General features: G+C 43.7%; 1 protein-coding gene across 2 annotated transcripts in view; it reads left to right on the forward strand.

The window, feature by feature from the left end:
• Positions 1-15,068: 15,068 nt before the first annotated feature.
• The window catches only part of Veph1 (ventricular zone expressed PH domain containing 1), a 154,895-nt gene continuing 153,434 nt past the window's right edge, over positions 15,069-16,529 (forward strand). For both annotated transcript variants that reach the window (XM_041659260.1, XM_041659261.1), the window contains exon 1: positions 15,069-15,206. In XM_041659260.1, coding sequence (XP_041515194.1) covers positions 15,069-15,206 — 138 coding nt within the window. The remainder of the gene's footprint in view (positions 15,207-16,529) is intronic.

Below are 16,529 nucleotides of genomic sequence, written 5' to 3' on the forward strand. Positions count from 1 at the left end.
AAATATATATATATATATATATATATATATATGAAATAACAGCAACAAAAACCCTAAGTATCTTTACACTAAGAACTGAATTTAGTTAATAGTATCATTTGATATTTAAAAGGTATGCCGTAATATTAATGGGAAAATATCTGTAAGAATAAAAATGCCCAAGATCTGGAGGGATAAAGTTTTAATTCACCTACTCAGGGGCTGAGGCAGAGAGATCACAAGTTCAAGACCAACCTGGCTACAGTGAGTTCAAAGCCAAGTTAGGCAATTTAGTGAGAACCTGTCCCAAAAGAAAAAGTAATAAGAAGGCTGATGATATAGCTCGATGAATGGTCCAGTGCTGACCTGACCTACATGAGGCTTTAGGTTTCATTTCCAGTACAGGAGAAACAGAAGAATACTCGAAAAGACAAGGTTGATGCCACTTTCGTTTTATACAGCATCAAAGAGGCTAATTCACTGCCGGAGTCTGCACTGCAGCATGGCATAGCTGAGATTGAAGATGGGGTGTCTCTGGGTCCCCACACTCCTATGACTGCCTCTCTTGCTGGTGTCTATGGGATGTCAAGTTCCAAACCAAATGCTGCACACATTTAAGAACACTGAAAGAAATTTAAGGATTTTAAAATCAGCAATCAGGAGAGTGAAGTCTATAGTACTCTACTCAAGGGCACCCCATTGGGATACTTCGCAATCATCTTCTAAACTGGAAAATTACTAAGAAAGAATACACTCTGGGGACAAGGGCTGGCATCTCCATTTTATCAAGGAACGCTTCATGTGGACAGTTCTGCCCATGAGGACAGTGAGAAAATATGATAGTAGGATTCTCCTCTGTGTGCTGTGAATATGTTTTATTACCATTGGTTAATAAAGGAGCTGTTTCAGCTGGTGGCTTAGCAGAGCAAAGCCAGGAGAGAAATCTGAACAGAGATATATATAGAGGGAGAGTAGGTGGAGTCGGGGGATGCCATGTAGCTGGATTGATGCCGAGACTCTTTATCAGTAACCCACAACCTCGTAGCGATACGCAGATTAATAGAAATGGGCTAATTCAATATGTAAGAGCTAGCTAGAAATACGCCTGAGTCATTGGCCAAGCAGTGTTGTTATTAATACAGCTTCTGTGTGGTCTGGGTGGCCAAGAAACAAACAAACAGTCTCTGCTTATAGAATGCCAAGTGTCTGGTGCAATTTATGGCACTATTCTCTCAGAATGTTATTTGTAACCCCTGACCTCCCTTTGTGGGAAGCAACTCCCAGAGGAGTTGGTGTCCTTATCTTTGTCATCCTGAAGATAGGCTTACCTGCAGGAGAGCCACCTTCATGATCCCGCCGGAGGTGGATTAAAAGAATACAGTTCTTTTTTAGTTTTAAATGTGTGCCCAGCTGTTTAAACAATCCAGAGGCTGGGTATAGTGCACACATATTTAATCCTAGCACTAAGATGGCAGAGGCAGACTCTGTGAGTACAAGACCAAGCTGGACTACATAAGAAGTCTGGTCTAGGCCAGCCAAGGCTTAGATCACACACACACACACACACACACACACACACACACACACAGAGAGTTTAGGATGTCAACAGATTAAGCAAGATAAAAGTTTTCCTGGCTCTTGTAGCAATACTTTAAAATACAATCCATAATATTTTATCCATGTAGATCAGGGGTTCTTAACCTGTGGGTGTCGACCCACTTGGGGGTCAAATGACCTTTTCACAGGGGTCACATTATCAGATATCCTGCACATTAGATATTTACATTATGACTCATAACAGTAGCAAAATTATGGTTATGAAGTAGCAACGAGAATAGTTTTGTGATTGGGGGTCACCACAGTAGGAGGAACTGTATTAAAGGGTAGAAGCATTAGGAAGGTTGAGAACCGCTGATGTAAATGATCACGAAGAACTTTGCAGAGTGGAAAATGAAGGTTTCGGGGAGCGAGCTTGTTCAGTCCGCTAGCTACTCCCTACATCCTTAAACTTGCTAGAGGAGGGCGAGAAGGCCATTTCTCCCAGGCAGTGACTCTACCCAGACAAGGCTGGGTGTTTTGAACTCGCATGTCTCACTGGGGAGGAGGTGTTTTGGAACTCGTGTGTCCCGCTGGGGCGCTGCCATCCCATCACCTGCTCCAACCTGGCCTACCTACCAGACCGGCTTCCTGCGTGGCTTCCCCACCCCCACCCAATCTATGAAGGGAAAGTGTAGATTTCCACGAACACAGGGCGTTCTGTCTTCTTGATCGGCCACCGCTCGCCCTTCCTGGAGCTGCCTTTGTGCTTGGAGGTAGTTCGCCCTGCTAGCCAGTCACCTGACCCGTCCCGGGAGCAGCCGGTGGCTTCCGCCACATTCCTAGAATTCTTCCTCGCTGCTCCCGAGGGTGGACAACTGGGGTTCTCTGAGCTGCGCTGACGCTGACTGTCCGCCTCCCGCCCCGGCTAGAAGCTTTCGGCCAGTGACAGCAAGTGAGCCCTGGAGGAGTAGCTCGCAGGTAAACTGAGTTTGCGGGGACAGCTGCGACTCCTGAAATGGGCCGCTCCACGCGGAATCACTCTTATTTTTGTTGCGCCTGTTTTTTTAGGAAAGTTAACTTGTCAACCAACTGGTACCTCCTTAAAAAGAAACAAATTTAAAACTAAGGAAAGAGCGTAGGTCCCAAGATAGGTTCCCTAACCCATGGAGGGGAGCAAATGGAGAGAAATGAAAAACGCTGAGTTAAAAAGACAGTTTATAAAACAGATCTCTTCTTGGTTTTGCGTAGCCTCAGGCACGGCATTTAAAGAAATGAATGGGTCCTGCTCTATACCCACCTGCAAGGCTAGTGGGCATACTGAGAAGTGCCTAGGTGAGAGCTTAGCGCACAGAAGGGACTTGAGTATGCACACAGATGCACACGCATGTTTCATGTGTGCACATATGTGCCTACCGTGCATGTACATATATGCATATATCTGCTCCACAGTACTACAGTTTCTAGAAAGGTAAGTAGTACAGACGAGGCAGATTTGACCAGGCTCAGGCCAGGGGTTCAGCTTAGGTTACAAAATAAACAAGCAGGAGAAACCAGACATCTAAGCAAAACATTGACCAGAAAATAAATAAATGCTTTGCCAAATCCTAATTCAGGAAAAAAAAAAAAAAAAAAAAACCTTTAGTGAAGGGATGGGAGGCAGTTCAGTCATAATTAGCAAGTATGGTAATACGACCAGAGTGGAACACTCCTTCCTTTGTGAGGGGAATGGGAAGCAGCTCCAACTATGCGAGCTGTCTGTGACTCTATGTGTGGTATCTATGACTGACTTCCAAAGGTCCTGGGAGGGCTTTGTGCCTGGAGACCTCCAGATTTCTGTCCTAGCTCCGCAACTGGTCTTTGGGCATCCGAGCTGCTGCTTATCCTTATCTCTTAGCGTCAGGTTTTCGTCGCGTGGCTTCTCCTAATCACGTGACTCAAAACTTGAGAAACACTCAGAATAATGCTCGAACACGGTTGTGTAGGGAGAAAGGCGGGGGTTTTATTTCTTGCCTATTGTGTCTGACACCCTTTATCAAAAGACAGGCAAAGGAGGGAGTATTAGATCACCGTTCTATGTAATGCAAGAGCTTTCAAGTTGAAGACCCATACACTCAGAGTGAACTGTTCGTTTTTCAAACTTAGGTTCGGTGATGCATAAAGAGCCACATGGAAGTCTGACTGGACAGAAAGGGCCTGGTATAACGCTAACAGGCTGACTGGGGAAGCCCAGCAAGGGCTCTCTTTTCGGAGCTTTCTTCGCTTCTCTGTGTAGCATGCCTTCTTGGTTACAGGACACCGAAAGTCTTATCATCAGGAAAGCTATGGTAGAAAACGCCATAGCTAGCGCCAACACTGAAAAGCAAGAGAAGACTAGAGTGTTGTTCCTTGCCTTTGGGGTTTGCGTTGCGGAAAGGGGTTCTAGTTTCGGAGATCTACTCTAGAGAAGAGAGATTCTAGTGTCTGTGCCTTGCTTTTTCACGGGGAAGGGGAGGGGAAAAGGAATCAAGGGACACACAAAGTCATGGCGAAACTTTACTCCAGGCAGCTTCTAGAGCCTTCATTTTGGGGTATTATTTTCTTAATCCCAATAGTCTTCTTTAACAAAGGGATCTTTTACACATCATCAACGTTGATCTTTAATACAGCCTGATAGAATAGTCCCCATTTTACAGACGACACATGGAAAAGTGTGCACCCATGGTCCTATAGCAGCCTAGCCAAGTATCCCTGGCTCTGAGATTAGCACATGCATGTTGAGTGAAATCTGTAAATATCTTGGTACCCAAAATGATACTGCTCAAATGCCATTTCCTCTACCGAGCTTTTAGTATCATCTACTAACGGAGGCCTGCCTTTGACCCCCTCACTCTTTCTGGCAGAGGCTTTCTCTAGATCGTCTCCACAGAGCGGACTATTTTGGTCCACCGCCATTTTAAGGAGGAAGGGCCTCTTTCAGCTTACAGCCCCAGGGGATACAGTCGATCATGGTTGACAAAGTATGGCATCAGGAACAGGGGGCAGCTGGTCACGTGGCATTTAGAGACAGGAAACAGGAAGCAGGATTACGCTCTGCTCACTTGCTCCGTTGTATTCAGTCTGGAACCCCAGCTCAAGGACTGGGGCCACCCAGACAGAAAATGGGTGGTCTCACCTTGACTGACCTAGTCTGGATAATTCCTCAAAGACATACCCAGAGATTAGTTTCCGCAGTGGGTTTCAGTCCCCTCAACTTGGTAATCAGTACAAACATCATGGTGCTCAAAATGTTTTCACAGGAAGGGGACTTAAGAAGAGTAGATCAAGTTGGAAGCATGCCTGTGAGGCTCCAGGGCAGGCATCGTGTAGAGCATGATGGAGCTCAGGGAACATCCACCCTTGGGTGATCCTCTCCATAGGATGTACTTCTGCCCCCTTACAGATCCCATCTCTGATGTGTCTGGGGCAGCCCAGTCTCTCCGTGATGTGCAGATATTGTCCAATGTCTAGAGAAAAACTTATTTCTATCTGTAATAGATTAAGTAAAAATATAAAAATGCTGTGGATCCCCAAGTAGTGGCAGTGGGCAGCAGAATGGAGCGAGACAGAAGTGCCTCCTGGGGGAGATAAAAGGGACTTGGACTAGAGGCTGAAGATCAACTTCCTTGGTAGAGGGGGGAGGGAGTGGGCATGGCTTGTCTCTTAAAGGGACAGAGCAGACCATTACACTATCCCCGTCTATGTTTCTGGCTATTATTTTGTGGAGATTATCTCTTGATATATCTGCAACTGGAAAAAGGATATGTTAAAAACAGAACTAACCTTTTAAGATATTCCAGGTCAACATTCCTCATTTTTCCAGGGGGCATGCTATCTTGGGATACACTCACTCTGCCCTTCCCCTCCCCCTCAAAGTTTCCCCACCACTCCTCCTTATAAATTCCAGAGCTCCTCTTTCTTCTGATTGAGCTACTCCCTGGCTCTTGTGAACCCCAGGGTATCAATGAGCAAGGATGCAGGAGGGAAGATGCAGTCATGTTTCTACCAATTCGCTCTGCCCACACCTTCATTCTCAAATGTTAGCATTACTCTAGAGCAGTGGCTCTCCTCCTTCCTAAGGATGGGACCCTTTAATACTGTTCCTCATGTTGTGATGACCCCCCAACCATAAAATTATTTTCATTGATACTTCATAACCCTAATTTTGTTACTGCTATGAATCATAATATAAATACTGGTGTTTTGTGATTGTCTTAGGTGACCCCTGTAAAAGGGTCATTCATCCCCAATGGGGTCAAGACCCACAAGTTAAGAATCGCCGCTTTAGGTGAGTTGTTCCTAATAGTGGCCATACATTTACTTGGCACCAACTCAACTTCTCTGTGTTCAGTGAGTTGTGTGGGTGGCATCTTCAGCAATGGGACCCTGCTGTCAATTTGTAGAGAGCAGCCTGTTGTCTCAGCAATAGCCTGGTTCGTTTAGGGATTCCCATGGGACTACTTTGGCAAATATCTCAATTAGATGTAACCCAATCTTGGTTCTGGAAGCCTCATTTGGTGACAAGACAGTCAGGTGGGATTCTGTCTCCTTCATTATTTGGCGATATCATTTATATAGCCTTCATATTTGTACACATTTTAGAAAGTTTCTTCTATATTAGGTTCCCGTACTGCCCCTCAATGTCCCTTAATTTTAACTACCTCTCACCATATTCCTTCCCTCAGTCCCCCTCTCTTCTCCTTTCCCCCAATTTATCCTCCTACACAGCCCCCCATCCATCCACAATTTCTATTTTATTTCCCATTCCTAACAAGATCTATCTGTATCCTCTAGTCCCTTTTTCTGTACCTAGCCTCTATAGTACTATGGGCTGTAGCTTTATTACCTTTGATTTAATAGCTCATACCCACATATAAGCAAATACACACTGTATTTGTCCTTCTGGTTCTGGGCTACATCACCCAGAATGAACTTTTCTAGTTTCATCCATTCTCCATTAAAATTTCACAATATCACTTTTAAATGGTATTTTTTTAATACTCCAATGTGTAAATGTCCACATTTTCCTTACCTATTCTTCTGTTGAGGGATACCTAGGTTGTTTACAGCTTCTGGCTACTGTGAATAGAGCAACGATGAATATGGTTAAGTAAGTGATTTTTGTCGTGGGAGGAATCCGTTGGGCATATGCCCCAAGGTGGTATAGCTGGACCTTCAGGTATATCACTCGCCATCTTCCTGGGAAACCAACACACTAATTTCCACAGTAGCTGTGTCAGTTAGCACACCCACCAGCAATGGACGAGTGTTCCCCTTATGCCATATTCTCCCCTGTATGGACGAGTGTTCCCCTTACTCCATATTCTCCCCTGCATGGATGAGTGTTCCCCTTACTCCAGATTCTCCCCTGCATGGACGAGTGTTCCCCTTACTCCATATTCTCCCCTGTATGGACGAGTGTTCCCCTTACTCCATATTCTCCCCTGTATGGATGAGTGTTCCCCTTACTCCATATTCTCCCCTGCATGGATGAGTGTTCCCCTTACTCCAGATTCTCCCCCTGCATGGACGAGTGTTTCCCTTACTCCATATTCTCCCCTGCATGGATGAGTGTTCCCCTTACTCCATATTCTCCCCTGCACGGATGAGTGTTCCCCTTACTCCATATTCTCCCCTGTATGGACGAGTGTTCCCCTTACTCCATATTCTCCCCTGTATGGACGAGTGTTCCCCTTACTCCATATTCTCCCCTGCACGGATGAGTGTTCCCCTTACTCCAGATTCTCCCCTGCATGGACGAGTGTTCCCCTTACTCCATATTCTCCCCTGCATGGACGAGTGTTCCCCTTACTCCATATTCTCCCCTGTATGGACGAGTGTTCCCCTTACTCCATATTCTCCCCTGCACGGATGAGTGTTCCCCTTACTCCAGATTCTCCCCTGCATGGACGAGTGTTCCCCTTACTCCATATTCTCCCCTGCATGGCCTGTCGCTTGTTGTGTTGACCTTAGTCATCCCGACAGGTGTAAGATGAAATCTCAAAGAAGTTTTGATGCACTAAGGATGTTGAAATTGATTTTAAGTGTTTCTCAGCCACTTGAGCTTCCTCTATTGAGAATTTTCTCTTTGGATCTGAACCCAATTTTTTTTTTTTTTTTTTTTTTTGGTTTTTCGAGTCAGGGTTTCTCTGTGGCTTTGGAGCCTGTCCTGGAACTAGCTCTTGTAGACCAGGCTGGTCTCGAACTCACAGAGATCCGCCTGCCTCTGCCTCCCGAGTGCTGGGATTAAAGGTGTGCGCCATTTTAACTGGATTATTTGTTTCTTGTTATCTAGTTTCTTAAGTTCTTCATATATTTTGGATATTAACTCTCTGTCTTAGTTAAGGTTTCTATTGCTGTGAAGAGACATCACGACCATGACAACTCTTTTAAGGAGAGGACTGAATTGAGGTGGTGACTTACAGCTTCAGAGGTCCAGTCCATTATCATCATTATGGGGAGCATGGTGCCATGCAGGCAGACATGGTACTGTCTACATCTTGCTGGCAACAGGAAGTGGTTTGTCTCACTGGGAGTAGGTTGAGTATAAAAGACCTCAAAGCCCACTCCTATAGTGACACACTTCCTCTCACAAAACCACACCTACTCCAACAAAGCCACACTTCTGAAGCGCCCCTCCCTTTGGGTGCCATTTTCTTTCAAACCACCATACCCTCTATCGTGTGTGCAGTTGTTTAAAACAAAGCACAACAACAACAACAGAAAAACCTTTTTCTATTTTATAGGTGGCTGCTGCTTTGTCCAGCTGATGGTGTTTTTTCCCATGAAGAAGTTTCATGAGGTCCCATTTATTAACTGTTGATATCAGTGCCTGAACTAATGGGGTTCTGTTCAGAAAATATTCTCCTTTGCCAGTGAGTTCAAGGCTATGCCCCACTTTCTTTTCTGTTAGGTTCTGTGTGTTTTGTTTTATGTTAAGGTCTTTGATCCATTTGGAATTGAGTTTTGTGCAGGGTGAAAAGTATGGTTATATTTGGATTCTTCTATATGCAGTCATCCGGTTTGACCAGCACCATTTTGCTGAAGATGCTGTCTTTTTTTTCCCTAATGTTTATTTCTGAGTTCTTTATCAAAAAATCAGGTGTTCCTAGGTTTGGATTTATGTCTGGGTCTTCAATTCTATTTTACTGATCAACATGTCAATGTTATGCCCATACCATGCTGCTTTCATTATTATGGCTTTGTAGCACAGCTTAAAATTGGGAATAGCAGTTCTTTTACTTTTCAGGATTGTTTCAGCTATGTTTTCTTTTGCTTTTGGTTTTTGGTTTTGTCTGTCTTTTGTTTGGGGTGTGTGTGTGTGTGTGTGTGTGTGTGTGTGTGTGTGTGTGTTTCCATACGAAGCTAAAAATTATCCTTCCAAGATTAGTGGAGAATTGTGTTGGGACTTTGATGAGGATTTCATTCAATGTAGATTGCCTTTGGTAGGATGGCCATTTTTGCTATGTTAATCCTACTGATCGATGAGCCTGGGAGATCTTTCCATCTTCTGATAACTTCTTCAATTGCTTTCTTCAAAGACTTGAAGTTTTCATATATGTCTCACTTTGTTGGTTAGTATTACCCCAAAACTGTATTATTTGAGGCCATTGTGAAAAATGTTTTCTTATTTCTTTCTCAGTCCATTTGTCATTTGTATATAGGAGGGTTACTGATTTTTATGAGTTAATTTTATATCCAGTTACTGTACTAAAGTGCTTGTCAACTACAGGAGTTCTCTGGTGGAATTTTTAGGTTTCATATACATACTATCATATCATCCACAAATAAAGATACTTTGATGTCTTCCTTTCCAATTGGTAGCCCCTTGATCTTCTTCAGTTGACTTATTGCTCTAGCTAAGACTTCAAGTGCTATGTTAAATAGTTATGGAGTGTACAAACATGTCTGTTCCTGATTTTAGTGGAATTGCTTTTTCTCTCTATTTAAATTGATGCTAGCTATGAGCTTGCTGTAAACTGTCTTATTATGCTGAGGCATATTCCTGGCATCCCTAATCTCCTCCAGACTTCTTCCTTAAAGGGCTATTGGAAATTTTTGTCAAAGGCCTTTTCTGCTTCTATTGAAATGATCATATGCTTTTGGTCTTTCAGTTTTTTATATGGTGAATTACCTTGATCAATTTTCATATATTGAATCATTCCTGCATATCTTGATTGAAACCTGTTTGATCATGGTGGATGATATTTTTGATGTGTTCTTGTATTAGGTTTGCAAGTACTTTATTGAATATGTGTGCATCTGTGTTCATAAAGAAAATAAGTACCTCTTTTTCTTTGTTGGGTCTTTATGTGGTTTGGGTATCAGGGTAATTGTGGTCTCATAAAATGAATTAGGAAATGTTCATTCTGTTTTTATCTTGTGGAATGAATTGAAAAATATTGGCATTAACTCTTCTTTGAAACTCTGGTAGATTTCTGCATGAAAACCATCTGGCCCTGGGCATTTTTGTTTTATTTTGGTTGGGAGACTTTGAATGATTGCTTTTATTTCACTCGGGGTTATAGATCTGTTTAAATTGCTTATCTGATCTTGATTTCACCTTGGTGAGTAGGATATATTGAAAAAGATAGCCTTTTAGACTTTCCAATTTGATAGATTATAGGTTTTTTAAAGCAAGTCCTTATGATTCTCTGGATTTCCTCAGTGTCTGTTGTTGTGTCTCCTTTTTCATTTCTGGTTTTGTTAATTTGGATATTCTCACTCTGCCTTTTAGTTAGGGCTTGTTGATTTTACTGATTTTTCTCAAGAATCAACTCTTCGTTTCATTGATTCTTTGTATTGTTTTTTTGTTGTTGTTGTTGTTCACCTAGAAGTCTGAATATTTATTACCATCTACTCCTCTTGGATGTGATTTTGTTGCTGTTGTTCTGGAGCTTGTAGGTGTGTTGTTAAGTTGCTAGTATGAAATCTCTCCAGTTGCTTTACATAGGCACTTAACAGCTGTGATCTTGCCTCTTAAGTTTGGGTATGATGTGTACTCATTTCTATTCAGTTCTAGAGAGTCTTGGATTTCTGTCTTGACCGTGTTTTATTCAGTAGAAAGTTGTTCCGTTTCATGAGTTTGTAAGTTTTCTGCTGTTGATCTCCAGTTTTAGCACTTGGTGGTCTGATGGATGGATGTAGGGAGTTATTCCAAAATCTTGTATCTGTTGAGACTTGGTTTGTGTCTGAGTATATGGTCAGTTTTGGAGGCAGTTCCATGAGATGCTGAGAAGAAGGTCTATTCTTTTGTGTTTGGGTGAAATGTTCTGTAAATGACTATTAGGTCCATTTTGTTTATAACATCAGTTAGCTGCAGCATTTTTTTTGTTTAGTTTTTGTCTGGATGACCTGTCTATTGGCAAGACTGCGGTACTGAAGTCTCCCATTGTCAATATGTGTGGGTAAATATGTCATTTAAGCTGTACTAGTATTTCTTTTTTAAAAAAATGGGTGCCCTTGTGTTTGGGAAATAGATGTTTAAATTAGTCAAGGTTTTCTGGGGCAATAGACCTTATAGAATGTAGAATGAGTCTATACATTTATCCATATATCCACTTGTAAATACACACATGCGCACGCACACATATATGTGTGTGCTATGTGATATATATATATATATATATGGAGAGAGAGAGAGAGAGAGAGAGAGAGAGAGAGAGAGAGAGAGATGGGATTTGTTAGAATGACTTACACTCTGTGGTCCAGCTAATACAACAATAGCTCCCTATGAACAGAAGGTCCAAGAATCCAGTAACTGTTCAGTCCACTAAGATGGCTGTCTTCAGTATACGTAAACCGTTCTTCAGTAAATGCTTGAAACCTGGAAAGTAGGCTATAATGCCAGTGACAGATGGATTTACTAGTGAGAGCATGAGCAAGCAGGCTAAGAGCTAGGCTTGCTTCTTCCATGTGTCTATATAGGCTTCCAGCAGAAGGTGTAGCCCAGATTAGAGGTGGGTCTTCCCACCTCAAAATATCTGAATTAAAGATATGGCTTCCCACCTCAAAGACCCAGATCAGAAGTGGATCTTTCAACTTCAAATGATTTAATTAAGCAAAAAATCCTTCACAGGATGCGCAGTCATTTTTGGGATTTCAGCTAATTACAAATTTATTCAAGTTAACAACAAAAATAGTCATCACAATGTTACTTGGTCTTTTCCTCTTGATATTATTAATATTCTTTCTTTCATTTGTATATTTATTGTTTGAAATATTTTTCCCATTCCAGTCTATTTGGTTTTCTCTAAGCTTCTTGTACCTTGATAGGCCTTTCCTTCTTTAAGTTAGAGAAATTTTTTTCTATGATTTTGCTGAAAATATTTTCTGTGCCTTTGGCCTGTGTTTCTTCTCCTTCATTTATTTCTCTTGTTCTTAGAGTTGGTGTTTTCATAGTGTCACAGATTTCCTGGATGTTTTATGCCAGGAGTTGTTTAGATTTCACGTTTCTTTGACCAGGGCATCCATTTCTCCCATTGTATCTTTAGTGCCTGAGATTCCCTCTTCCATCTCTCATAGTCTGTTGGTGCAGCTTGCTTCTTTGTTTTCCATCCGAGTTCCTAAATTTTTCATTTCTAGATTTCTCTCAGTTTGGGTTTTCTTTATTGATCTATTCCCACCTTCAGGTCTTGAATGGTTTCATTCTTTTCCTTTCAACTGTTGTGTTTTCATAGACTTCTGTGAGGAATGTATTCATTTCCTTTTTAAAATATCATATTCATAAAGCCTGTCTTAAGATATTTCTTGTGTGCTTCAGCTATGTCAGATTCTTCAGGGCCTGCTCTGGCAGGATTGTTGGATTCTGGTGAAGACATGTTGTCCTAACTGTTATTGATTGTGCCAGACACTGGAGTCTGGGCATCAGGGGTAGGGAAGATTGTAATTCTAGGTGCTGATATCTGGTCTTGGTTTTGTAGATGGGACAGTTTGTTTCTTGGTTTCTATTGCCCGCTCTGGTCCTTAGGAGAGTGTAGTGGCTGTGTATTGCCTGGTAGGAAATTCTTCTGGGGTCCTCATAGGTGTGGTTACTGGGGATTCAAGGTAAAATGTGTTTCTGGGTGTTGGGAGCTGACATTTCAGAATAGGGATAGGTTGGGATGGGCTGAGGGTGTTCACAGGAGGTACTCCAGCAGGACCTGTTTAGTTAGTCTTCTGGAAATGGAGTCAGAGAGTGAGGAGAGGCCAGAGCAGAAGGTCTTCTGTAGAGCTAGGGGTACTGGGGTGAGTCTGAGGAATTGGGCTTGGAGAAATGGAAGGAGAGATGAAGATTTGCAGTTAGCTTACTTGTTTGCCTCGTGGAGTGTCCTGTGGGTTCCCAGGAGTGCCTGCTGGAGTAGGGGGCTGGGACAAAGCAAATAGTTTGGGGAGGGAGGTGGGGAGGAGAAGCACTATAGGATCTACACAGGAGAGTAGGGAAAAGGGAACAGGGAGGCTGCAGCAGGGCTGTTCTGTGGCAGGGCTGGGGATGAGGCTGGGGCACTGGGGTTGCAGGAACAGAAGGAGAGGTGACAAACTACAGTTAGCCTGCCTGCTTCCCTGACTGCAGCAGTTAAGGGAGGGGCGGGGGGTTAGGAGCGGAACATCTGTGTGGTCTATTGGAGATGAAGGCTCCTGTGGGTTGGTGCTTATCAAGTGGTCTGCTGTAGAGCTCAAGATGAGACGGGGGGGGGGGGGGGGGGGGGGGGGGGGGGGGTGGATTTGGAGTAGCTGATGTGTGTAACGGCGTAAACGAATGCAGACAGATTGTAAAAATATATATAGCTTTAATGGCGAAATAGACTTACAGAACCACCGTTCCCGCGCAGACCAGGAAAGCAGAAAGCGACGGCTGGGAGCATGCTCGCCAAATTTATAGGTAGACATTAGCCTGAGGCGAACACGCCCCCCAAGGGGCGGGACTTATCCCTACAGATGTGTTAGGTGGAGATCTGGTGTGTTAGTCTACCTGTTTCCCTGGCCAGAGGGAAAGCTGGAAGATAGTACAAAAATTGTACATCAACAGATCATAATGCCATTGAAATTTTTTAAAATGGCCCATGAATAATTGAAATATCACAGATAGATCGACCTGAACATCCCGTGAAAGGTTTGGCTTGTGTCTAGATGCCACAGTAAACAGAGAGTAAGGCTCTTGAACTTAAGGCTGCATACAGCACAGAGAGGTGCTCCTATAATAGTAACTCCCAGGGGAGATACCTCAGGGACCATTGGGTCTTCTTTCTTCTCCCTCTCATTCCAGGGAACTCATTCGCACTGAAATAATGGCCAGAATCACCCACTGCTCTTACTAAGCAAGTCACTGTGGGCCCTTACTCTCTGAGAAACTGACTGCATTTATAAGTTGCTGGCATGCATGAAGGGATTACACTTCACTGAAGCTGGTGGTGAAAGTCTGCTCACCCCAAAACAGGAGATTAGCCCCATAACGGCTCCTAAGGGACCTTGGGGAAGTCATCAAACACTCCTGGCCTCCAAACGACAGCTAAAGTGTCTAGTAATGCAAACACTCTGTAATTTTATTAGCTCCAGAAGGGAACTGAAGAGAATAACCAGGTACCCAACTTGTCCCCTTGCTCTATTCTCTGTGAACTATTACCTGGCAGAGAAGTGACACGAAACTGTATTAATCCAACTGAGTAACAGAGGGAAGCTACCTGATCCCAAAGACCTTCCTGTTTAGCCTGCGCAGCAGTACTATCGTGTTCAATGTCAGCACTCAAGTTCAACTTCAGTAGAAATCTTCCTAACCCACATACCAAGGCGAAGCCCTTTATCTCGTTGCTATTTGACTGGAGAGCGCACAGGCTTGAAGTGAGGAGATAACTTTGTAGATGGAAGGAAGGGGGGATTTCTGTTGCCACAGAGCTGGGTCATAGCAAACTAGTTTCTGTGTCAGGTTCTGGAGGAATGGGCACCGGGCAGTGGGTTCTGAAAGGTGTTTCCTATGCTGTCCTCCATTGCACTTGATTCCCGTGGGCGCTGGAGGATCTAGCCAGCTCCAGACTTGTTCCCTGCTCTTTCACTTCTTTACCCTGTGGAGCAAAGCGGGGAGGGGGTGTAGGAAAGACACACCAGGGGAATGTGTGTGAGTCTTGTGTTGTTCTTTCAAAGCTTCCAATTAAAGTCTGCAGAAACCTGATACTCTCCAAAAGAAAGAATTTTCTGAGATTAAAAAAAAAAATAAAAGAAAGAGCTCCTTCAAATACCACCAAACAAGAGCTAATTACTCTATGAACGTGTTTCCAATTCTCCTCCCCCCCCCCATTTCTCTCTCCCTCTGCGTTTCCCTTCCCTCCCTGCCCCCGCTACCAAGGTCACATTCTGAGCTCACGCCATCTGCTGCTCTGCCACTGTCCACACTGTGTCACTTGTTTCCATTGCAGAGACTGCCAAAGGAGACCCCGAGTCTGAAGAACAATGGCCCTTCCTGGGATCTGAAGTGTACTTACTGCAACATGGTTTTCTCTCTCTAGCCCTGGATAGCTGAACATGGCCTTGGGTCCACAGAAAGCCAAATGATCCAACCCACAATGCATCAGCTTTTCAGACTGGTTTTGGGACAAAAGGATCTCTCCAGAGCTGGGGACCTCTTCTCTTTAGATGATGCTGAGATTGAAGACAGCCTGACGGAAGCTTTGGAGCAGATTAAAGTCATTAGCTCATCTTTGGTAAGTAAATTGGTCGGTAGAATAGACCTCTCGGGTGGCCAATCTCAGAGCCAAAGGCTATATGCCTCCCAGCAAAGGGAAAGGCGAAAGGCCAGTGGTTTGTGGAGTGTGTGGCTTAATTTAGAAAAATTAAACTGAACAAGCCATTATCTTAGGCCAGCTTTCGCCCACTCGCAGAAACCCAAATGCTGGAAATGGAAAAACGAGAGGGGAAGTCTCACAAATGGATTCTTTGGGGGCTATTTTTACATCCTTGAAATGTCACGGAGAAGAGGGGTGGTAACAAATTTAAGGAAAGCAGACCTGCCAAGCTGCACAACTACATCAGCAAACAAAGCAGAGCGGGCGGGTGGCGGCGGCTGAATAATGAAAGAAGGCAGGTGACACCTCTGGCACACTGGTAATCCGAGACACGGACTGCCGGGGCGCTGCTGCCAGAAATGACAGTCGCCCAGGGCCTGATGATGCTGGTTCTGTTTACTTATGCATCGCCTCGCTCTCTGTAAAAAAAAAAAAAAAAGAAAAAAAAAAAGAAAAAAAAAATCTTTGCTTCATTTTCTACCCTCCAGTCTCCATTTAATTCAACTCCACAATTAGCCCCAAATATGGGCACATACCTTTAAGATCCCAATCGAGCCTCCCCCTCCTTGTTTTGCCTTCGTGTCAAAATCATACATTCTTGAAAATGCATCCCAAAGCAGAGATGTGTGCAGTACGCGGTGTGGCTTGGTATTGACCTTCTTGGTTGGGCTTGGACCTTCCTTGAGATTAGTCCTACTTCAAAGACCTCAGACTAAACGCCTGTCATGCCCACATGCTCACAACTCAATAGTGTTTGCCCACACTTAAGCACAGACACCCTTTGGGAGGGAGAAGGTGTGGGGCTCGCAACATTGACATGTAGCAGACTCTTCCATAAGACTTTTGAAAGGAGCGCCGACAAGCCGCAAGGCTTGCTGCACGCGCCTGTCATCATATTCATTTGCCCTTCACTCTTTTTTTTAAGATATATTTATTCATGTGTTTTGTGCGTATGAGTGCTGTGTCTTCATGCACACCCAAAGAAGGAATCTGATCTCATTACAGATGGTTGCGAGCCATCATGTGGTTGCTGGGAATTGAACTCAGGTCCTCTGGAAGAGCAGTCAAGCGCTCTTAACCACTGAGCCATCTCTCCAGCCTCTGCTCTTTACTCTTAATGTACCAATCCCCGCACCAGCCAACAGGTCATTTTCCTAACATTCTTCTTTGACAGCAATTACATGTTTATACTTTTCCCAGGCCACTAATCAACTTCATCTGACTCAAGACAAAGTATTGCGA

Source organism: Microtus oregoni, unplaced genomic scaffold, assembly GCF_018167655.1.
Source record: "Microtus oregoni isolate MIOR12 unplaced genomic scaffold, Mior012 000010F_ref0000083, whole genome shotgun sequence".
Lineage (NCBI taxonomy): Eukaryota > Metazoa > Chordata > Mammalia > Rodentia > Cricetidae > Microtus > Microtus oregoni.